Source organism: Tympanuchus pallidicinctus, unplaced genomic scaffold (assembly GCF_026119805.1).
Source record: "Tympanuchus pallidicinctus isolate F22 unplaced genomic scaffold, pur_lepc_1.0 scaffold21, whole genome shotgun sequence".
In the NCBI taxonomy this organism is placed as follows: domain Eukaryota; kingdom Metazoa; phylum Chordata; class Aves; order Galliformes; family Phasianidae; genus Tympanuchus; species Tympanuchus pallidicinctus.
This window is the reverse complement of record NW_026294733.1, coordinates 6,176,413-6,200,399: the sequence shown is the minus strand read 5'-3', so window position 1 is coordinate 6,200,399 and position 23,987 is coordinate 6,176,413. Positions and strand designations below refer to the sequence as shown.

The 23,987-nt window shown below is 35.1% G+C and overlaps 1 protein-coding gene across 5 annotated transcripts in view; it reads left to right on the top strand.

Annotated features, from left to right (window-relative positions):
- The window catches only part of GABRB2 (gamma-aminobutyric acid type A receptor subunit beta2), a 151,840-nt gene that overhangs the window by 44,603 nt on the left and 83,250 nt on the right, over positions 1 to 23,987 (top strand). For all 5 annotated transcript variants that reach the window (XM_052684773.1, XM_052684774.1, XM_052684772.1 and 2 more), the window contains exon 6: positions 20,433 to 20,653. In XM_052684773.1, the coding sequence (XP_052540733.1) occupies positions 20,433 to 20,653 (221 nt within the window). The remainder of the gene's footprint in view (positions 1 to 20,432; positions 20,654 to 23,987) is intronic.

Genomic DNA, 23,987 nt, shown 5'->3' with positions numbered 1-23,987 from the left:
CACTGTAACATACATTGTGTTACCTACGGAAGAGTGCTTACATTTGAAAAATCTTCCGAGTCTTTAATTTGAAGCTAATTCCAAATGTGAACTCCCAACGATGCTGTCATGTTCACTGGGAACTGACTTCTTTGTCAGTCAGCTCTCTAAGCCCTGTGTTTTCAGGGACCAAAAGCTTTGTGGCATCCTTATGGCAGATGCTGGAGATGACTGGAATTGAGCTTTCCAGAAGTTGCTTCTCACCTCTCAGTATTGAAGCCAAGGTTGCAATTGCAGATCACATACAGAAGTGCTAGTATGCTATAATGCTTCATCTGAAAAGCTCAGTTTTTGGAGGAGAGACAGCTCTAACTATCATTTGTGATGCAATTAAAAATGACTGGAATTTCCAAGGACCTGTATTATAGGAAAAAGAAAAAATTAAGAAATATCTGGTATCACAGTAATTGCCTCTTGGATTTAAAGCTTCTATAATATATTTTTTTTAATTTATATGTTTCATACTGAAATGGTAGACTTAGTAACAAACAGTTATTCTAGAGCATAGCTGTATGCCATAATTCGTTTCTCAGCGCTGGTGTTGACTAATTCCATTTCATGAATAGTCTTCATAGTAGAAAATTTTATATTTTATTTCGCAGTTAACTTTCATAGCATCTCACCTGAAATAAAAAAAAATAAAATAGAATGTAAACAGATGATTCCTAGACCTAAGAAATATTAATTTTTAGAGCAGCAGCCTAATTGTCAATCACCAGTGTTCCTTAGCTGATGTTTAGTAGTGAGGACAGTGCTTTGTTTCTTAATTTTGCTCTTACTTCTTGTGACATTAAGTCAAGTGAACCAAGAACTGAAGAAGTGAATGAAGTTGAACATACAAGACTAAAATTAGTAACGGTGCTTTCTTGCTGTGAGCAATGTGCAGTTGATTCATGTTGAGTGTCAAGAGACAAATCTCAGTTTTCAGTTTGTGATCTATTTGTTCTGTGTCTTAATAACTGTGGAATAGGTTTTATTGACCACATCAGTTGCGACACCTTTCTGCCCTTGTGCTTTGTTTTATTTGGAAATCTGATGACTGAGGATTTCTTCTGTTTATTTATTCTTCCTAAATTGATAAATGTGGAGGTCTTGCCTATTTGGGAAATTCCACTTTTTTTCCTTCAAAGCATTTATATGGCTGTTTATGAAGTGAGTGGGATGATAGGCTGGAGGGCCTATGTGAGAAATTAAGTCTTTCCCCTCCTATCCTCTAGCAGGCTATGAAGAATGTCTCATTTGAGTGCACCCTAAAATGGGTTTCTAATTCTTCACTTGCTGCTTTCTGAGGATTTTGCTTTAACTCTCCTCCTTTTGCTGCGCTGCCTTTTTGTATGGGCCTGCTACCTGCTGACTGCCTCCTCCCAGTAGCAGGTGCTTTGGTTTCCTTTCTTGCATCCTCCCCATATCTTAATCAAGGCTCCTCAGGCTTACGCATAGGTAGATCCCTAAAAATTTCCTGATGGAAATTTAGAGTTGTGGTTTCACAGGCGTGTGCAATCTCAAATTTCTTCTTGCAAGCAGAGGAGTTTGAAGAATCTTTTGATGTTTAGGGATCAAAACTGCAGTCCCTGAGGTCTCCATTTATTTGTTTATACATTTGCCATGCTCTGATCCTTGCTGCATAAACTGCATGTTGAGACATAAGACAAAATACTGATTTTTAAAATGTGAAGCATCTCTACTTCTGAGGGAGAAGTAGAGGGAAACAGGTATTTCAGGAGCATTCTTTGTGATAACTGCACATGCTTCTGTCCTGTGATTTTACATTTTAAATCAGATGTACTAGAGTAGAAATGTATCTGGTCAATGCAAAAAAATGTAAAACAGCTGTGAGGGTGCCAGTCTAAAGAGGAAATGGGTCTAAGTAGGCATCTATTCAGTTACAGACAGTTTTTCAGCAGAGGGCCATGATACAAGAGATGGAGGATATTTGGATGGTATATGAGGCAACCAAAATGCATAGTTCTGTGCTGTGGAGAAAGCCAGCTGTGAAAAGAGCAGTGTTTGTGGTGTTTGAGATGAAAGTCTTTGTGAAGATACAGTTTTGTCAGCTTTGCTTTATAGGCACAGTTAGGAACATGTTTGACTGAGTAATTTTCAGCCAAGTTTTTGGAGGCAGAGATCATTCTTTTGCTACATTTGACTAGTGCCAAACCTGTCAGGGCTTTAATCTATTATCAGAGCTTTGAAGTGATTAACATAGGCAGAAATGTTTGTTATTGCTGTCAGGCTAAGAATCTTAGACAACTGGTCTTCAGGAAGGGGCATAGCTGTGTATTTGTATCAACAAAATAGCCAATTGCTGCCAGAAGAATTATGTTCAGAGCTATTCTTATACAGTGCAATGTAATTTGTGACTTACAGGTGTTTAAATCCACACAAACATTTAAATGCAGAAGAGTCAGTAATAGCAGCTGAGACATGAAGGGCCATTGAATTATTGGAAGCTGGGAGGTAATGAGTGTAAGACACCTTGCACCTTGTTTTTAAGTGACTGTGGAAATTAATGGATCTGTACAGGGAGACGCTTCAGGAAATACAAAACAAAAGAAAAGAAACTGAGTCAAAGGTACATCTACTTTGGAAAAGACCTGTAAGATCATGAAGTCCCACCATCAACTTAATACTACCAACTCCATTGCTAAATCATCTCCTTAATTGCCACATCCATGCATCTCATCAATTCCACCTCCAGGAGTGAGGACAGCACCTCTGTTCTGGGCAGCATGTTCCTGTGCTTCCCATTCTTTCTGTAAAGAAATTCCTCTTGAGGCTCAATCTAAACATCCCTTGGCACAACATAGCTTGAGACCATCTCTTTGATTCCTATCTCTTGTCACCTGAGAGAAAAGACCACCAGGCTCCTCACTTCAACCTTGCCACATAGTTGTAAAGAGCAGTGTGGTCTCCCTTCAGCCTCTTCAAACTAAGCAGACCCAATTCCCTCAGCTGCTCCTCATATATTTTGTTTTGTAAAGCATTTTCCAGTCTCAATGCTCTTACCTGACTGCATTTTGGTGACTCTACACCCTTCTTGTAGTAAAGGGCACAAAACTAAGCCCGGTACTCAAGATACAGCCTCACCAGTGCCTCATACATAGGGACAATTGTTTCCCTAGTCTTATAAGCTACACTATGATGCAGGCCAGGATGCCGTTGGCTTTTCTGGCCACTTGGGTACACTCCTAACAACTTTGGCTTCCCTTCTCCCAGGCAGCCTTCCAGCTACTCGTGCAGAAGCCTATACTGCTGCATTGGGGCTGTTATGACCCAAATGTGGCACCTGGCATTTAACCTTGTTGAATGCCATGCAGTTGGACGCAGTCCATTGATCTAGCTTATCCGGATCCCTCTGCAGAGCCTTCCTACCGTTAAGCAGCTTGATGTTCCTGCCCAACTTGGTTTCATCTATGAACTTGCATTCAATTTCATCATCAAGATCATTCATAATAATATTAAACAAAATTGGCCCCAGTATTGAGTTCTGAAGACTGCCACTTAAGACCAGCTGCCAACCAGATTTATCTCCATTTTTGTTGACCATCCAGCCAGTTCTTACCCAGTGAACAGTAAACTTTGTCCAAGCCACGAGCAGCCAGATTTGCCAGGAGGATGCTATGGGAAATAGTGACAAAAGCTTTGCTGAAATCCGAGTGATTAACATCCACAGCGTTTTACTTGTCCACTGAGCTTGTAGGCTTATCATAGGAGATATTGTATAAAAGGCAGGATCTGACCTGCCTTTTATAAGCTTATGCTGACTGAACAAAAATATATATATATTTGAGGAGTCTTTTGAAAAAGAGAACAAGAACTGCTATGGAGAAATTGCATGATACTTTTCACAGTTTCTGAGATAGAGAAGGAATGCAACTTACTGTCAGATTTGTGATTATTTTTTTTGATGACACTTTCATGTCACCAACCAAAAGAAGTCTATGATACAAGTGAAATCTATGATGGATGATTCATACCAGTTTATCTACAGTTTTTATGTTTTGTTCACGTCTAGGTCTACATTTCATAATAATTTTTTTTTGGATATGAGGTAGTGATATTTTCTTGCCTAGTCCACAACTGGATAACAGCAGTTACTTCTGGTCTGTACTAACTGAGAAAGCAACACATTTTTGTGCTACTATTTATATTCTTCTCCCAAGTCAAATCTGCAGGTAGACTGAGTCACAGCTTGTCTGGTGGAATGTTACTGTTACAAGTTTAAGGGGAATCAATATGCTGCTTCTATGATGTTGGAGGTATTCAGAATCATTGAATAGCAGTAGTTACAAATCCAAGGCCCCAGATAAAAGTAAAAACCAATTTTTCTCCTCAGTAGTAAGAAGGATGTATTTTGCTTTTGCTTATCTCCTTTCTCTGCTACCCTCCTTATCTCACATAATCAACAGGGTGAAAAACTCATGATTTATACCTGCACGCCTGTGAAAGCTCTATGGTAGAAATAATTACAGTTTGAAAATCAGTTTCATTCCACTCAGATTTTTATATGTATGTATAATTTCTTTTACAAGATTAATTTTGGCAATAGATGCCATGAGATCTCTTATGGGACGCCTTGTTCACAGGGCAGAAATAGATTCAGAAAGACAAATGTCCTGCCAATGCAAGACCCATTAGCCGCACAGGAATGATCAGGATAGACAAGTTTGGAACTCAAGGGCAGCTTCTGCACTGTGACAGTTGTTTTTAGTAGCTGTATGCTGAGTGCTTTGATTAATTTCACAGTATGCTTGCAGTTATGCTAACTAGGGTGAAAATAAGGTGCTTCAAGACAGTGACCCTGTTAGCATCTAGTTTTGGAAAGAACAGAAACATGTAATTCTGAGAGATCTTCATCCTTCTGCAGGACCTCTCTTAGAAGGAAACTTTAACTCAAAGACTGCTGCTGTAATTGGTAAAAGAACTTCTGACCAGAGATTTTTATAGATACTTTGGAGTAGACTTGTTTCTGGAAGTTTTGCTTGCGCGGTTCTTTAGGAGAGATTTGGTTTTTGAAGATGGCCTTTAAGCAGGAGTAATTCTCACATTTTAAGAATTTCTGTGAACCCAAGACAGCACTTTTTTTTTTTTTTTTAATTTGCCTGCACAAGTTGTCAGTGGCCAAATTATCATATAATAGCTGTATATTAATGTCATGCATAATGTAAAATACTATTCAAGTTCTTCCTGCTTTACATCTGAATCACGATGTGAGTTTGGGGAAATTATCAGAAATGATTCAAAATATATCTGTGTTTCTGAAAACTATAATTGTTTTTCCCTCCATTAATATTCCTCCACTTGTTATGAACAAAAATTTCTGTTTTGGTGCAATGCACACAATAGTTTCAAAGACATGCAAAGAGTTATAGAGTGCTTTATAGATTGTGGCCTGAAACATGTGAAATGGTTCTGTAACAGCATCATGATGATGATTTGTTCTTTAGCGATCTTATCAGTTGGTTCTGTTCACTGTGATGACCTTACGGTGAGAATGAAAAATTGGGGAAGAGTGGAATCATCAGGGCGAAAGATGCTTTTTGCCTCCCTTCTGCTTCGTCCCACATTCTTACAGACAATTCTATTGTACTATAATTCAGCTGTTCAGTTTATTTTCTTGTGTTTTCTTCCACTAATATCCAAAAATAGTGAAGTTGCAGGATGCTAGGCAAGTTGAAAAAATGGGAAAAAAACAAACCCTGAAACATGACATGTTGACTGGATGCTTCTGCACTCTACTGTGCACGTTTTTGCTTACTTAGAGGATAATGATTTTTTCTCACTAAAGGGGACTACTTTTGGTCTTGCTTAAAGCACCTTGAGTTTGGAGGCAATATACCAGATGATGACAAAGTGTGTTGTATGCATATTTTGCATATTTTTATTTTTTGTGTGTGTAATTCCTCCTAGCTGTGAAAAGCATGGTTATGCCTTGGGGTCCTTGCTACTGCATAATTTTGTAATGTGTAGAGGAGAGAGATCCATTTTTAATTTTCATTTTACAAAGTATTTCAAAGTATTTCAGTATACTTCTACTTTCAAATCCAGTCAGATTGCTTATATAAGGATGTTACTCATAGCTATATTGAAAACACTGAGGAACTAAAATGAACATATATCCTTAAAATATAATGGCTTTGTTCATTGTCTTGCCCAGAGATGATTAACATTGTATGAGCATGAGATATATTTATTCACTAGAATAATCCTGAAAGCCTTTTACTGTTCTTAAACACAGAAAGTAAAAACAAACAAAAATTAGATCTGGCAGTGATGACAGCAGAAACGTTTCTTCTCATAAAATTCAGTTTGATAACCTAAAAGAATGAAGAAATATCTTAGAAGTGATTAGCAGATGTCTGAATAGTTGTTGATTTTAAGGTGCTTTCACTTGCTAGTGCTAGTCATGTTGTTATAGTATGGGCTGCCAGATTTCTCCTGAAGTGCAAACAAAGTGATGAAATGGTGGAGGAATCCTTTTCTAATTTCCAAATGAGTGTTGGTGGTAAATCTACTAGAAGAAATAGAGCATCCTCTAAGATTGTATAATAGATTAGAATTTTGTTCTGAGTAATGAATTAGATCTAACGTACTGAATTGACAATTTTTGTGTTGCTAGTTTCCAGTGCAATAAGTTGCAGTACTGAAGCATCACAATGTCCAAGAATGTATTTAGCATTTCACTACTTCTGTTTTGTTCAACTTCATCAGAGTAAAAGACAAAAGTAAAACTTAGCAACTCTCAGTGTAGTGGAATCATAGAAGGAAGCTCTGTGCTTTGAAGTTCTACATATCTGAAGAAATCATCCAAATATTTGCGTGTACACATCTTCATACAGCTGAATACAGAAATAAATATTTTTCATGCTAAGAAAAAAATAGTTTTGAGATATTTATGGCAGTGTGGTCTCTAAATCATTGTGAACCATACTCATGTAGGAAGTTAGAATAAATGTATAGTGGGAAATAAAAAAGATATTTACTGTTTGTTAAACTGCTTAATAGTTAATTTTCTGACACAATATGACAAGAACATAAACAAAATGCAAGTGAAATGAAGTTACTAGAAATGGTATCAGATATTTAGGAACTTTCCATGCACCCATCTGGATCTGGAGGAAGAGTCTAAATATAATTTTAAAATCAAATAGAATCTCAGGATTTCTGTTATAAAATGGCCTGTCATCAATTTAGGGAAGATCAGAATTGCAGCTGTTTGTATAAGCTGTCCATAAAATTCAGATACCAGTATTGGATTTTGGCTTATGCGATGTTTTGTACCTCAAATTCTGAAGTTCAGTGTAAATGCAAATCAGAGCTATTATATTATTTTTTCCCCTGTGTGTGTTTACTTTTTTTTTTTTTTTTTTTTTTTAAATCAGTATTGATTTAGGAAAATGATCAGAGAATCTTTGGAATGCTCTGAAAGATATCCTTTATTTTAGATTCTAAACACTTTCCTCAGGAGAACAGCTTTCATGAAGCATTAAGTACATATTTACCTTCCCTTTGTGGAAAATCTGCTATAATTTTAGATAAATTCTTTTCTGTTGTTTCATTTAAAGACTCTTTAATTCTCACAGGTCCTGAGAGCATCTTCAGTGCTTTGTTTTCCTGGCCAGATATCTCAAGCAGATACTAAGAGTAGTATTACAGTGAATTCCTAAATAAGTGAGGGTTCATGTAGCATAACTCTTATTTGTTAATTATAAACTGCTACAGATAGTCGCATTATGCCATAGGATAGCTGAGGTCTGTCTTGACTTTTTGAACACTGTACAGATGTGGAGATAATTTAAGAGGAGTGCTTAGTTGTTATATTTGGTGACATTAATAACAAGTTGTCTAATGCAAGAAATAAAGTAATTAATTTATGATATACTCTTCTTGGTGTTCAGTAACCCAACATTCTTACACACCTTCTCTCTTCTTCCTCTTCATCTCTTACTGAAAAAAAACCTTATAATCTTGCAGCAGTTCTGTTAGTGAAGAGTGTGAATTAGAATATGAATCAGCGCCTAGGCTAGCAGTCACAATGTTTTTATTAGAGATACTAATGCTGTAACAATATGTTCTATGCATACTTTAGCAAATAGGAACAGAGCTTTGGTACAAGTAAAGAAATATCACCAAGCAATAAAGTATTTGTAGTAGAGCTATCAATCAAAATTTCAAGCCAATTTGGCATATAAGTGGTAAGTGATGACACAACAGACATGAAGTAAAATCAATAGTGGCATTTCCAAGAAGAGCAAATAAGTAGTGGTTCTGAAATGCTATTTGAAATTAATGGTAACTGTTTGTTTATTTTTTGGAAGACTTTAACTTAACATATTAGAGTTGACTGAAGCATTGGGATACTAATGGCATGAGTCAGTATATATATAATGTCTGTACGGCAAGGTTTATTGGCAGAATTTTCAAAATCCTCTGATTGTTTACAATTCCAAAACATTTGGTATATTCTCATCATATATTTTAGATTTTTAGGTCAAAAGAAAAATGTTCCTGTTCTACTCTGAGCTAATGGATTTTAGTCAATTTGTTGATATGTCTATCTATTGTCTATCCTTACTTGAACTGGTTTAGACATTTGTGAAAGCTATTCTTGCCTTCTTTTTTCAAACCTTCTTTTTCTAATATGCTGTAGATGTTTGTTTTTTATTTTAATGGTCTTAGATGTAGTGATTCTCACATGAAAATGCTATAAAAGAAGAGCTACTGTGTTTTTTTTGTTTTTTTTTTTTTTTTAATTCAATCTAGCTACCAATTAAATTTGAACCTTACACTTAGCATTACGTTTTTCTCAAAATAGTTGTGCTGCCAATATCTTGTAAAAAATGAGGCTGCATATGAGCTTCTACTCATGTACTCAATTTTTCTTATGTTTAATTCATTTTTCCTGTACTACTTCTGCAGTAAAGAATGTATAATCACTGGTTATTGGACTGGCTGGAAATAAAACAAAAACCAAAAATACCCCACTTGTCTGTAATACTGTAATGGAACTCAAGACCCCTTTCAAGTGGCTTCCTTTTGAAAGTACCATTTTTTCTGGAACTTCCATGGAAAAGGTGGTAACCAGAATTCAAGAATAAGGTGTTGACTTTACAGACACAAATTTCTAAAGTGTAAGTAATGTTGGAGATTTTGTGCTGGTTTTTTTTCTTATAGTGGGAGGGAAGAAAACAAGGAAGAAAATGAGAGACCACTTCAATGAAACATCCTTTTTGACAAGTGCAGTACTTAAGATTTCTTCTTTTTTTTAGTAAAAATCAGGAAAATCTCAGGGAAGTTCTGCAACATTTGGATATGACTGAGAAAGAATGTGTCTCAAAATATAATTTCCTAAACTAAAAAGCCCTTAAGCTTCAACTAACTTCATATAGCAACGCAGCAATACACTGCAAAGCATTTTGGTGGCTTTTGAGCAGGAAACAATGATGTTATTTAAAAATAAATAGATTTGTTGTAAATCAAGCCAGTGAACTGATATGTAAATGCATGCATTTCATGCATGAATTAACCATCTACAAACTAGTGGATTTCAAATTGATGTGTTCTGCTTGCCAAATATAACGTAGGGTTCTCAAGCAGAATTACTGTATTAAGCACATATGAGGTAACAGCCTGAAATATATGAGCTATTTGAGATTTTCCTTGTTCAACACCTGCTGAAGCTGTGCGCTTACTGCAATGGCTTCAAGTCTAATCATTTGAGAGAGTAGACAAAACACTCAAGCTAATGTTTTTTGAAGCTGTTGAGATTAAACTATTAAACCAAGTCTTTATTGTGGAGTTGGAAACAAGTGCAGAAACCTTGTGTTAAAAATTCAAGACTGACCAAAAAATTCATCAAGACTGACCAATTTGCCAGGAGAGACCCAGAGAGGGCCATTATTTTCAAGATGGTCTCGGAGGAATAATAACAGGGCTGCTTGAATTTTATTTATTATGTTATTGTATCTTATTTATTAATTCTGTGTTTAATGGTTTAAAAATGGATTTTCTTAGTGTCATGGAACCACACACGTATAGATACTGTATAACTGGAACTTAATATGCCTTAGATCTGCAATTTGTATGGTGCAATGGCAGTTTATTTGTCAGGGAGTAAAAGTGAACATACACATGGGTTTTAGTGCCAGTTGGTTTGTGTGTTTTGTTGTTTTTTTGTTTTTTTGTTTTTTTTTTAGCATGGTTTTAAATGAATTGGGGTAGGGAGGCACACCAGCAGAGGTTAAAGAAGTTGATTCTAATATGGATTTAAAAAAAAAAAAAAAAAAAAGAAAAATTTTCCTGGAACAATAGAGAATTTTCATGCTTCAGTGATTTTAACGTCAAGAGAGAAATACTTTTTGTGTCATTTCCAGTTAACCGTTCACCTTTCATGTCTTGAAAGGAGGCAAACTTCTGTCTTGCTCTTGATGTTTCCAGCTGTCAAAGCAGTTATTTCCATTTGGTCACTGAAGTACAGATGATGAAAAGCATCCCTGCTGTATTTGATCTGATCTTTCCTGTTGTCCTTCCGGTGTTCTTTCCGCATTACTTTTTTTCTCAGCTCTTTTTGCAGGATGTGCGTTAATCACATAACTCCATTATAGCATTCAGAGCATGCTCTCTCTTACCACCTTGAAAATCTACGTATTGAGTGCTGAATAATTGTGTGATGGGAGTGGAAGGGAGGTGTTTCCAAAGCATTCATATCTGCTTTCCTCTTTTTTTTTTTTTTTTTCCCATCCAAAAGAAGGAAATACCAGCATGAAAAATTCAACTCGTAAATAATATCCAATCTGTGAGAGTTTTAAAAAATATTTTGCGTTATGAATTTGATCCATAAAACCTCTGAACAAAAGTATAAGATGAATTCACTAGTATGTTGATATATTGTTTGAGAAGAATTGCCTTTTAGAGAATTCAAGGTAAACTGATTAAATGCATCTATTACATGATGAATTTTCAATAGGAGAAAGAAAACAGATTTGTAGATTAACATTTATTTTTTCCACATTAAGCTTCTAAACATTAAAAATTATGGGAGCACATTTGTCATGAATAGAATCATCTAAGTCACTCATAAGAGAGAAACAGCAATGTATTTATTTATGGAAAATAGTGATTTAATACAACTTAATTGTGAATAAGGCAGAATCCTAACAAAAATCAAAATGGCAAGGTACACCTGAATATTTACAGCGTAGAATGTAGAGTTCAACACACCTATCCAAGCGTGTCTACCTGTTGAGTCCCACGGTTCAGAGTTGAGTAGATTAAATATGCAGGTTAAGTATGAAAGCTAGATGGTTTTTTTTTTTTTTTTTTTTTTTTTTTTGTGGGTATTGCAGTTAAGAAGGCTTCTTTATCTGTCAAAGAAAAATGGATCCTTGTAATAGAGGCACTCAAAATGAAAATTCTTCCCTATGGGATATTCCGACAGGCTTTGGCTTTGCTGAACCATAAACAGTTTATAATTAATGCAGATGCACTGACTGTTAAAAATGCAATATTTTTGCAGATTTAAAAAAAAAAAAAAGTCTCCTTACAACATAATAATCATCTCTTTTTCATCTGAATACATCACTGATTCTCTTGGAAGCGTTTCTGCTAAGTGTATTCTCTTTGCTGAAGCGTTTGGCTGTCGTGCAAATTGGACTTTCTATCAATTTCCACACGCTTGTCATCACTATGAAAGGAATGATGTGGCGTTATTTAAAATTGTCCTTTTTACTTCAGTGCTGCCAGCACTCTGCGATGCCTGACATTTTTGAGAGTAGCAACCTGTCACATCTTGGGTTATGGGGAAAGCATTTAAAAGACCAAAAAGGCCTACATGATGTGGCACTATCTGTGTTTTTGTTCTTTTTTATTTATTCTCACAGTCTTCACTGTTCAACCTTATGAAATCTGTACATAAGGTTAGAGAATTCAAGAGCACTGCTCAAGTAAGGCAACTTAATAACGGTGCTTCGTCTATTCCCACAAGATTTATGTGTAAACAGTAAGGAAACACATTAGTCTAAAGTGCAGTGTGTAGCCTCCAGTGTATTAGACCGTGATATATAAATGCTTATAGGAATGTATCTGTGGGAGATTTGTACTCTCCAGAGTACACTGCTTCTTTAGAGACATCAGTTTGTCACTAACAGATTAATGAGCCATTTTAGAGAACTTGGAATCAGCAGGCTAGAAAGAAGAGTAACAGAATCTGTGAAAGTGTTTGAGAGAAACCAATTGCTGCTGGTGCTTCATATGTGAGTGCAAAATAGCTTTAAAAATAGCTGGCACATTCCAGTTGTCTGGAATCATTTCCATTTGTGCTTCCTAAGTGGGTGCGTGTACTAAGAGCATGGTGGGTATCTGGGATTTTATCTAACCATACTTACCATACTTTCTTATTTTTTATTTACACCAAGAAGCTCAATCAAGAAAGGCAAAATAGAAATCTAGCAGGATTAGTAGTAGAGTGTTTTACTTTTAAACACTAATTCTTAAAGATTCATTCTTTCATTTATAATTCTGAAATGAAAAGGGAGAAGATAACAGCCACTCATCTGAGCTTTGTAGGCACTCCCAACCTGGAAACTCCATGTATGTGTTTTCTTACATGGAAATAATAGCAGATAGACTTCAGCTTCAGAAAGAATAAATACTCTGGTGTCTCAGGTTAAGGGAGGTGATGCAAAGCTCCTTAAAATGTCAGGAGGCTGTATGTTAAAGGGATGGACTGTAACTGTTGACGTATGTTTAACAGATTTTGCAACAAGCAGCCACTTTCCCTATCTGCCTTGTTTATTTACGTGCTCCATAGTTGGTCAAACGACAACCTGTTCTAGTAGTAAACACTGAGCATATCTCAGTTCTTATTAAGTCTTAATTTCTATTGGACCAAAGTCTGCAGTTGGGAATTTAGCAACTGTACATCCTTTTGGATGTAAAAAAAAGGCAGACTAGCTCGCTCACACAATAGCAGACACATTAATAAATCTTCTGTCGCTGGAATCTCCTTGCCATCACAAAGTGATCCTTCTTCAAAAGAAAACTTGTTCATCAGCAAGGCTGTATTTAAAGTATCTCTGCATATGTGTATACATTTGTTTATATATTTATTTTCTTTTCATACAGTATATCTATTTATATTCTCAAAATTATTGGAAAAAAATTAGAAACAAGTATCATTCTTTAAATGAATGTGCATTCATTTCATTATTTATTTTATAAGCTGTTCAGAAGTTATTCATGATCATTTGGTGCAGCATTTACTTAACCATTCTTTCTGTTTCTGAATATGTTCCAAAGGACTCGTTTATATATGAGTATCTCCTGAAGCTCTGCTCCAAAAGTAATGCATCCTATTTATTTCTAAGGAAACTGTAATGGATGCAAAGAATACAACAGCTGTACTTGATCGAGTCAGTTCTCAGCTACCTGTGAGAAGTTTAGCTGTGTGTTTTCACCAAGAAGAAAGAGCAAGAGCCTGCATGCTGCGCTCATAAACTTCTGAACTAGCAGAGGTGACCCATGGTTTCACAGCTGCTATTACTACAGCATTGCTAGAAAAATGTTGCCTATGCAGTCCATCATTCGTTTGCCCAAATATGTGGAAGTCAGAAGGTGCCAAATCTGGACTATGCAGTGGGTGTAGTAAGACAGTCCAGCCAGGATTAGCAATGTGCTTCAATGTCCTTCAAACTGGTATGGGGCCTGGTGTTGCAAGAGAAAGGCTGACTTTTTCTCCACATAGAGGAGTTCAGTGACACCCCCTGTTCACACACAGCTCCACATCAGATGCTGTTGTGTCAGACTGCCCCTCAGCTGCTGTCTGTTGTGGAGCAACAAAATGTAATGGAATAGTGGTGGGAAGATTCAAACTATGCTGCTGTCCTGCCAACGTGGTAAAATAGGAGGCGCTTTTCGTAGCAGCCCTCATATAAAGTATTAGGAAAAAGAGCACTTGCTCAAATGTTATGTAAGTTCAGGTCTGCACCTAAGCACAAACTGATTTCCTGTGTTTTACCTAGAATCAATCTCGCACTCAATTACTGTATTCCTATCTTGTAAAAATATTATCATTGTTATGATGATTCAGAACGGCCAGTAAAACATATGTGTTTCTGGTGGCAGTCCCTTCTTCTGAATAATTCAGGCCACCACTTACTCTCATCAAAGTTTCCATTTACATCTCTGGTTCTGCTTAATCACCAGTTTATTTCCACTTTATTTAAGCAGTTATGATTATTTTTCTTATTTGAAATACTGCTAATAATGAGCTAGAGTAAGGGAATCTTGATAAAGATGGCAATAGAAGTGATTACTGTTGTAGGTATTTACCTTTCTGCAGATGTGTAGTATTGTTGAATTACATATGAACTCAGAATTGGTCTTTCTGGGAAGAATGTGACGTTTGAAATACAAACATAAACTAATTTTTGGATGTTTCTTGTGGTTCAAAATAATTCATTTTACTTCTAAGATCTGACTAAATAACAATACCACATAATTTTATGCCTGAGACAGAAAAATAGAGTATGTATATTTTTGTTTAAGGTGAGTATAGTTTAGATTTATTCATTTTAATTTGTTCAGTTGAGAATCCTGTGAAGATTCATGAAGAGAAGAGTAGATCCTTTCAAAAGAGAAAAATCTGAAGATATCAAGATGTGTGACTCCAGAGCAAGTATCTTTCTGCTTTCATTCTAAGTTCACTTTTTAAATCTTTGTCTTGTTATCGAGAGATTGCAAGTCAGAGAGCTAAAAGACATATAGCATCTGTTCTTTGATTGGAATGACATGCAGATTGCTGGATCAGTAAAAGTGCAGTATTATTGTTCAGTCTGGATGACTTGTTACAAATGAAAACCAAGTGTCTCAGTGTCTTGCTGAACTAATTTAACTGATGGGAGACACATTAGACATAATGGCTTTATTTCCTTTAAGTGTGTGAAATACAGTGGTGCTGTATTGAAGTGTAGTGGATTTGCTATAGATAGCAGATAGATATAGATAGAGCTACTGTGTTCTTTGCATCTGTTAGGATGCATTACTTTTGGAGCAATTTCCAGAGATATTCATGTATAAATGAGTCCTTTGGAACATATTCAGAAACAGAAAGAACTGATAAGTAAGTGCTGCACCAAATATGCAAATCACTGCAAAGAAACCTCAGTAGTAACTGAGGAAACAAACATTCACGATCTTGATGCTGGAGTGATGATCAGTCTGTTACTCCGAGTTTCATAGCTTTATATTTCAGGCTCCAATTAGTTTGCCTTCCTTACACAAGTCTCTAGCTTGATTCCATAGCACTGTGTTTTTCCAAGAACCTCGTTGCAGAAGGTAAACAACCCATCTCTTTATTTGTTCAGCGGAAGGATGAGAATTGCTGATAAATAATTTGGAGATGATTGCAGCAGAATAAATGGTGAGCTTTGATATTGGGATCTTTTCATGTTTTGGAAATATCATAGACTTCAGATCATACAATTCCCATCAAGAAAAATTACCTGCAAACTTTTAGGAGACACAAATAACTCAAGGAATTTAAAAGGATGTGGAGCCACCTTAGGAAGTGAGATTTGATGGGCTGAGGGAATTCAACTTTGATTCTGTGTTGGGTTCTTGATGTTAGTGGGTCATTTATTGTTGTTTTTGATGAAAATACTTAAGGAACATGTAAATGTTAGTGGTTTTTTGTCTTTTTTTTTTTTTTAATAGTTGGCAATATATTGTATTTCTTTTCCATTATCCATTCCTAAAAGCCACTTTTTCAACAATTTGTTCTGCTTTCAATCCAAGTGGCAAAACTAAGCCACTTAATGGTGTCTTCAGTGCCAACAGAGCAGACTTGTCATGTTGATATTCTTGACCTGTGTGAGATAGGTAGTTAAGAATAGAACATTTTGCAATAGTTAGATGTAAAGAAAATGAGAACTGAAGGGCTTCTCAGTGACTTGCTCTCAGGGAAAGCCATTGCTTTTGAAGTAAATCCACTGATGCTTCTTTTGCTTGAAGCGCTTTGCTTTGGATTGTTTTCTGGACTGCTCAAACACTGAAACATGCTTCCCAGTGTAGAAACTGCATTCTTTGTTAGTAACTTCATTTAAGTCTGAGGAGGGGGTAAATTTTATACCTCTTACTTTCTTCTTGACTAAATAGCTTTTAATATATTAAGATACAGGTTTTTTTTCAGCACAGATCTATGCTCTTCATAATTTACTTAAGCCGAACTTAAATATGTTGCAAGCAGCCAGCTATTTAAATATGTGTAGTAAATAAATACAGCATTCAGGCAAAATCTTCAGCTTCAAGTATTTTCAAAGAAAATTAGCTGGTTTTAAGAATGCCGTATTGGGAAATGCAGTAAAGCATTTTTTTAAATGCAAGTTAGGAATAACCGGGGAAGTGAAGAAGAAGGGACTTAAGCCAAATTGCAAATTAGTTCTCCATTCAATACTAATGAGTTGAAATAAATAGCTTATTCAACTCCCTGCTGCTGTACGTTGTATTTATAATACACAAAATGTTCCTTAGACTTATTTATTTTTCTCCTCCTAACAGTCCTGATTTTATTACTTCTAAAGCGTTACAGCAGCTGCTTTATATCCTTGTTAATACAAGTGCAGGTATACATTTTTAAGCTATCTGTGGATCAGTCCTGTTTTCTGAAATGCAGAAGAAAAAGAACTATATTTTTTATGTTGTTGTTGTTCTCAAATTGGAGTATCCTTTGAAATGCATGGAAGAAAATGTGTTTGCCTCCATCTTTTGCATGTCACTCTTCCAGTCACTTTGAATATTTATGACGTTTATTTCCTTTACTGCCTTGATCCTTCTTCTAGCATAAAAAGAGGACCAAAAATATACATTTGAAAATTATTGACCAGGGATGAGTCTAGTTAATACTGGTGTTCTGATCTTTTTGGCTTGTAGTAATCCCCAATAGGCATTTTAATTTCTTTTCTTTCTTTTCATTCTTTTTTTCTTTCATGGCTTAAGAAAACTTTCTGAGTGTTTATGATGAAAGAATATGTGTGTGTGTATGTATGTATATATTAAAAAATAGGTATTACTAGAAAATATAAGTAAGTGTGCTAGTTTTCAGATGTAATGCTTTCCTGTGCATTAACTTCCCCATGATCATTGGAGGTCATTGACAACTTGACTGCTTATAGCAATTGCATTCGTTTAAGTTTAAATCTCCCAGTGTATGTTAGCAGTAAATGCATTTCCAGACAACTTTCAAACAAAGGTAACTTGTGAACTCAGGGTAAAAAAAAAAAAATAATAATAATTCATAAATACACTAAACAAAATTTATTTTTTTTAATTTAATAGGTAATTTAATGGAAGTTTTTACAGTGCATTTTAAACCTTGTATTCAGGGTAACTGACGAACCTATTTATTTATATATGTGAACTATATCTCTGTATTCATGTATTGTAAACAGCCTGTGCATCCATAGCTGGTCTATATCATGTTTTACAAAGCATAGTTAGCATAGTCATTGTGAGGTTTGGTTTCATTACTCTTTGAGCCAGTTGCAGTTGGCTTCTGTTTCATCTATACACTTACAGTAAACTACCAATTATTTCACTGTGAATTTAATAGCATGCTAAGGTCCTACTTCCCAAACTACTATCGTATTCTACTAGCCACTTCAATTCTTCCACTTCTTCACAGTGTGGCTGTCTTCCTAAAAAGACAAGATACTTTTTGATATGTATTTGTTTCGATGTTTATCTTAACAGCCAAGGGGAATTCCCATATTTAATGTGAAATTAGCTGACTTTTATTCTTAGTAGTGTTTCTGGAGGGTGAGGATGGTCTTAATGTCAGAGAGCCATGGGACAGTACAGGACTATTTTATGCCTGAAAATCTTTTTGAATTTGTTGGATTTTTGAGAACAGATGTCTCTTTCTTTATTAGGGAATGAATTGAACCTTGTGTGCAAAGGTTTCATCTTGTTCTCGCTAATCAGACATTGAGATATGTAACTTGATTTATTTTTTTTTTTTTTAAATTAAAAAGTTTCATAAAGTTATTTAAGATATCTCAATTTGGCCATCAAACGCTGCAGCCATGTCAGAAAAATAGGGCCATTTGATGCCGAATAGTTTTTAGTTGATGCACCAGATCTTTTCTGGGATGCAGTCCCTGAACTCCAGCATGATGTCTTGGCATTTCTTTCAGCTATACCAGTGCTCCAAAATTTGCAGATTTATGTAATTCATTTTTATGCACATTTAATTTTCCTTCTCTGCCTTTCTTCTTCTTTAAATGAGGTGTGAAAGGGAAGAGTCTTTCATACATATGACTTACGTGGAGACTATACTTTAGAATAAGAATAAAATGTGATAACACAAGGGCGATAGGGAAGTGATTGTTACAGTCCATCTATTTCATGTTGTGATATGTTATAATAATCAAGTCTAATACATTTTCTTACTGACAATATATGACTGAACGTTTTCTTGTTTCTAGTTATGAAGCAAATACTGCAGTACAGTAGAGCACAATGGAAAAATTCTTCCTGTGTAGGTGGAATGCTCTTGCAAACGGACTCTAATCCTAATTCTGAAGGGGGGGGGGGGGAGAGGAACAAAAAGCAAACAAGAAAAAGAATGATCTTCAGATCATTAAAACTGATTAAGTTATAATATTTAACAGGTAAATACATTTGGTATTAAAACAGGGAGAAGATAAAACTCTGGTTGTATATTGGAAAGGAAGAAATACCTGCAATGGAAATATATATCTTTAAAGAAAAAAATATGTACTGATTCATCTCAGAGCACAGCGTTCTGCAGAAGAGGCAGGGTTAAATGGTTCCTGGGTACTGTGTCATTACTTAGAGAATTCCGCTGTAATAAAGAGCTATTCATGTGCAGTTTTCAAAGGCCTTACCTAGTACCCATTTTTAATGATACACTGTGCATATTTTAAAGGGAATAATTGTACCAAACTGGTGTAGGTCTAAAATGTTTTATCAGTGCAGAGAAGAGAAACAAGTTTCTGATTATTCAGGTATTGATATTATGAATTAAAAAATTTGATTTTGATTTCCATTTCAATTTGTGGTCGACAGTGGCTTTCATTCACTTCATTTGGTGCGTTGCTGAGGTACGTAGCTTAGGACTGGGTGCTCTAAAAGCAGAGGAGGGAGAGGTGTATCTGAGTGCTTGAGGATGGGTTGAAGCCTATCTCTGCATTACAGCCTGTGCTCGTTCACCAAGGAAAGCAACTTTTTCTTGGTTTGTTACTTGTCAAGAGCTTGGCTGTAGTGTGAAAAGGTAACTTCTGGAAACATGAAACTTTTTTTTTCACTAAGTATATTTCAGTGATTTTGTAAATGGGCATTTTTGGAGGTCTTCTGAAAGTTCGGATTGCACAACTGTGATGTGGGAAAATAAAATAATTAAACTGTTTGGTTTTGTAAGAAATTCTGTGTACAGTTTATGCCATCTTTTTTTTTTTTTTTTTTTTTTAAATGACATTGTTCATAAAATACAGGTATGATAGGTGTCTTTGAATGTTTTTTTTTTTGCCAGCTGAAATAAAAATGTATTTTCAGTCCTTTAAAATATGCTAACGGAACAATGAAATATAAAGCAACAATTGAGAGCCAGTATTGCACTTTTTGCAATAAAATATTCAGATCTTACATGATTTTCTGTTATCCAATGCTAGAAATTAGTTTATGAAATATCATCACAATACACTAAAAATGAAAATATCTCCCAGGTACTGTTTATTAGTGGCCTGTATGAGAAAAAGAGAGCCAGTAGTCTTCTAATACTGCAAATATTTAGTTAGATGCTTAATTGCGTTCTCTGAATTGTCCCATTGAAGTAACCAGAGTCACTTCATCTGTAAAATTGAGCATAAGACTCTAGCACAGAAACACTGGGGACTTCCCATTGATTTCAGTGCCCAGGGGAAAGTTAACAGACTGAAGAGATTTTAATTTAGAAAAGCATTTGAATGGGTAGCTGCAATTTTAAAGATGCAGGGGCTTATCCAGAGATCTTACCTCGCTGAATACAGTGGAGGCTGTGAAGTAAAATTTAGGTCTGTGAATGTTTACTTCCTAGAATTTGTTGGCTTGTAATGTGCTATAGAAATTGCAAGTTGTTAACCATCTGAAAATATTTTTTTTCTCTATTATTCTTTCTTTTTTCAAATATTGAAATTCCATGTCAGTCTCAAAAAATTAGTCTTTTATATTTTCTCATTCCTGTTAAGTAGATATAAGCTCTTCAGCACAGTAACAGTAAAGTTTACTTACAGAAATTCTAAACTGAAAGAAGCAAAATCACAACAGCTAAATTTGCATACTTATGTCTTTATGCTCTCTATTTTAATGTAAATCATCTTTTCTTGTTTTCATAACTACAGGACTATACCTTGACAATGTACTTTCAGCAAGCATGGAGAGATAAGAGGCTGTCATATAATGTAATACCTCTAAACCTTACTCTGGACAATAGAGTAGCTGATCAGCTATGGGTTCCTGATACCTATTTCCTGAATGACAAGAAGTCATTTGTACATGGTGTCACTGTGAAGAACAGAATGATCCGCTTGCATCCAGATGGGACGGTCTTGTATGGACTAAGGTCAGTGCGAAACATTTCTGACTCCTCATTTTTAGTCTTTTAATCGTGGCTTCAAATTTATGATTTGTTTGCCTTATTTATTGCTGTTCTTTGCATTTCTATGTTCTGTAAAACTGCTGATATTCCAGAAACTATTTTAAGTATTTAAAGAATGGATGAAGATTTTTAAAATAAAATTTGGATTATAAATGAACTTCGATTTTTAGTACAGTTCTAAAATATTTGCTTTAAGAACACATAAGACTATAAATACTATTGTAAATACACATTCTGGATTAAACACTGTTCTTACAACTGCATCCTCAAAGGAATTGAAATAACAATTATAAGGAGAGGATTGGTGGAGAAAAAGGAAAATGTATGTCTGAATTGGTTGTTTAATTAAATGATATATTTTATAAACAATGTTAATTAAGCATTTAATTGGTTTGTATGTTACTGTCATGAAAATCAGCTTTCTCATTTTTGCTAATATAATGTTTGACCTGAAATGTCATTCACTCACAAAACTAGGCTGAATGGCTATATACTCATTAAATAAATTTTTAATGACTGCAGAAATAAACAAAAGAACTTTTGGAGGTTTGAAAAGTGGAACCTCTTTTGTAGCATTCATAGAAAAAAGAAAACAATTCCCTTGAGAGATTTATGTATATTCCTGCAAAAGATGACTGACTTAATATGGTGTAGTATGTAACAAAGCAGAAAATGCTGACTGGCTTAAAAAAAACAAAAACAAAACAAAACAAAAAAAAACGAAAACCCTGCAGAACTTCAGTCTGGAAGGTTTGATGTTTTCATGTTGAGGAAAAGATAGAATGTGAATTTGGGGGGATGTGAATTCTAAAAGCTTTCTTTACTACATTTATCTTCTTGTGAGATTTTTCTACTCTGCCTGTAACTCAACTCAAGGAAGAGGTGCTTTTATGTTGATTATTTTTTTTCCCTAATGTAAAGGAAAGCAGCACACAGTTGTATGTATTTATTTCTGTCACTTGTACAGTGAATTTGATTCTACACTAGGAAAGGAACTGGGCTTCTTGATTCCCTTGTAAATTCCTTAAGTGAATTGTCTGTAATTTTAACTAAACAAGGTAAGGGCCAGATTCTATTTTCTTTACTCATGCAAATAGTTCAGTTGGCAGTCCAAGGGAATTCACCACAGGACTAGTGCTTCTGTTACTTCTAATCTATAAACTGAAGACCAGGACTCCCTTTGTGGCATGAAACAAACTGTACAATTCCTCTGCCTCAGTTGTTCCATTTATTAAATTGAAATAGTAAAACCTACCTTCTCACAAGGGTGTTGTGAAGATTAATTAGTTTGTGAAGTGCTTTGATCTCATAAAACACGGTGTAAGTGCTAAGCATTATTATGAAGAATTATAAATTGTCAACCTTGATATGCACTTTGGGATGGTAGCTGTTTTATAGATACAAATCTACTCTGCTGTCCTTAGAATCACTGTTGCACTTTTTCTATGTGGCAAGACATTGACAAAATGAGCCAATTTGGGGAAAGATGCAGTTTTTGGAATAAAAAGGGAGACTGCTGACTGTCTTAAGGATCTTTCTTCTACGTAGGACTCAAAGATTGGAGATGCATTTTTCTTCAGAACACCTCTATCCACAGCAGGAGAGTGGGTAGTTGGATTTTAAATACCTCCCCTATCCGAAAGAAAACAAAGATATCTTTTACTTCAGTTCCTTAATGAGATCTTAAGTATAGGATAAGTATTCAAGAGGATCTTTTGCTTCTGTTTTATATGAATAGCTGTTAAATCATTAGTATGTGAATAATTAATTCAATTAAGCTTAATAGGAAAAAGGCTTTAAGTCACAGGAATCTTTTCCATTAAAAGCCCTATTATCCAAGATTATTACATTGCAATCGAGTGAAAAAAATTCAGAGCTTTATTGCCTAACAGGCAAACTGTGGCATTTACTCTATTAACAAGAAAATCTCTATCAGCTAAAGAACCATGTAATAGTTTAAGTTGCTCTGAGGATATTGCATAGATGCATTCCAAAAACAAATAAGGGTCATCAAACATTTAATCTTAAATTGAAATTTAACTTTTAACATAACTGAGAATTACAGCAACATAAATCTATCTGATTTTTCTTCTGTAACGTATTCTATTGAATTGGTTTTGCTGATACTTGAAGATTCTGAAAAAGGAAATTTTTGTTTAGGAAAGATATTCATAAAGTTTTATTGCAGAAGGCTGAGATAGAGCCTCAGCTAATGAGATGGATGCTAAATGTGTACTTAGAGTTGCTATACATAGACTTAGATATATGTTTATATAATGTATATGTGGACTGTATGTAGATATAGATTATATAAATTTCTATTAGCATATTTTTAAAAGTCAAAATTTGAATTCTGAGATGGGTGTTGGGACTGGATCAGAACGTATTAAGAGTGAAGCTTTAAGGCCTTGCATGTGGAAGGAAAATGAGTCACTTGTTTAGAATTAGAAAAAACTTACCTTCCCTTTCTTACATAGATTTGTTCTTGTGATTCTATAGATAATTTTTCTTTTACATTTTGATGAGCATTACAGTAAAATTTTGGAAACTACTTAAATAAATTGATTTTCTATTTTTCTGATAAGTGTTTTAAGAAGCTGCAAGTACTGGAGGTCCTTGTTTATTTAAGTTATATCTCCCAGGATTTTTTTTAATTTTTTCCAAAATGTTTTTCTTTGAAAGGGAACAGCTCATTTGTCTACCTGCTGTTTCAACTTGTTTTGTCACAGAGCTTTACAGAACGGTGAAGACAGTTTTTGAGAAATAATTTTCTAAACTCCTGAAATCTGGCTGTTATTTTTTAATTGAAAAGTCCAGGTGGTTTCTGTATCTCTTGGGACTAGATACATATTTTTAGATTCCTCCAGAAATGTAAATTTCATTTGGCTTTCAATGTGCAAAGTACTTGAGGGAAGCTTTTTCTGGACCAGTATGCGGTCTTGCTTAGATATGGAGAAATCAGGTACTGCAAGAACTTCTGCTCTTGTGATATTTCCAGATAAGTTCTCCAGACTCGAGGGATATGTGTAAACAATTCAGAAGAGTGTTTTTAAGCATGCTTATCCTTGGTTGTTATGTTAGCTGTTTAGGCTGCAATGCAGGCATTTGCTGTAACCGTTTAGTTTGCACACATTTCCTTCTGAGTAGGCATCCCTAGAATAGTCTCTGCTTCTATTAGCCTAGAACCATGTAATTCAAGGAGAGAGAAAACAGAAAAGTTTGGAAAAACATTGTTTTAAATTCACTTGATTGTGCCATCTGTACGAGCAGATGGGAAAAATGTCTCAAGGCTGGAGGG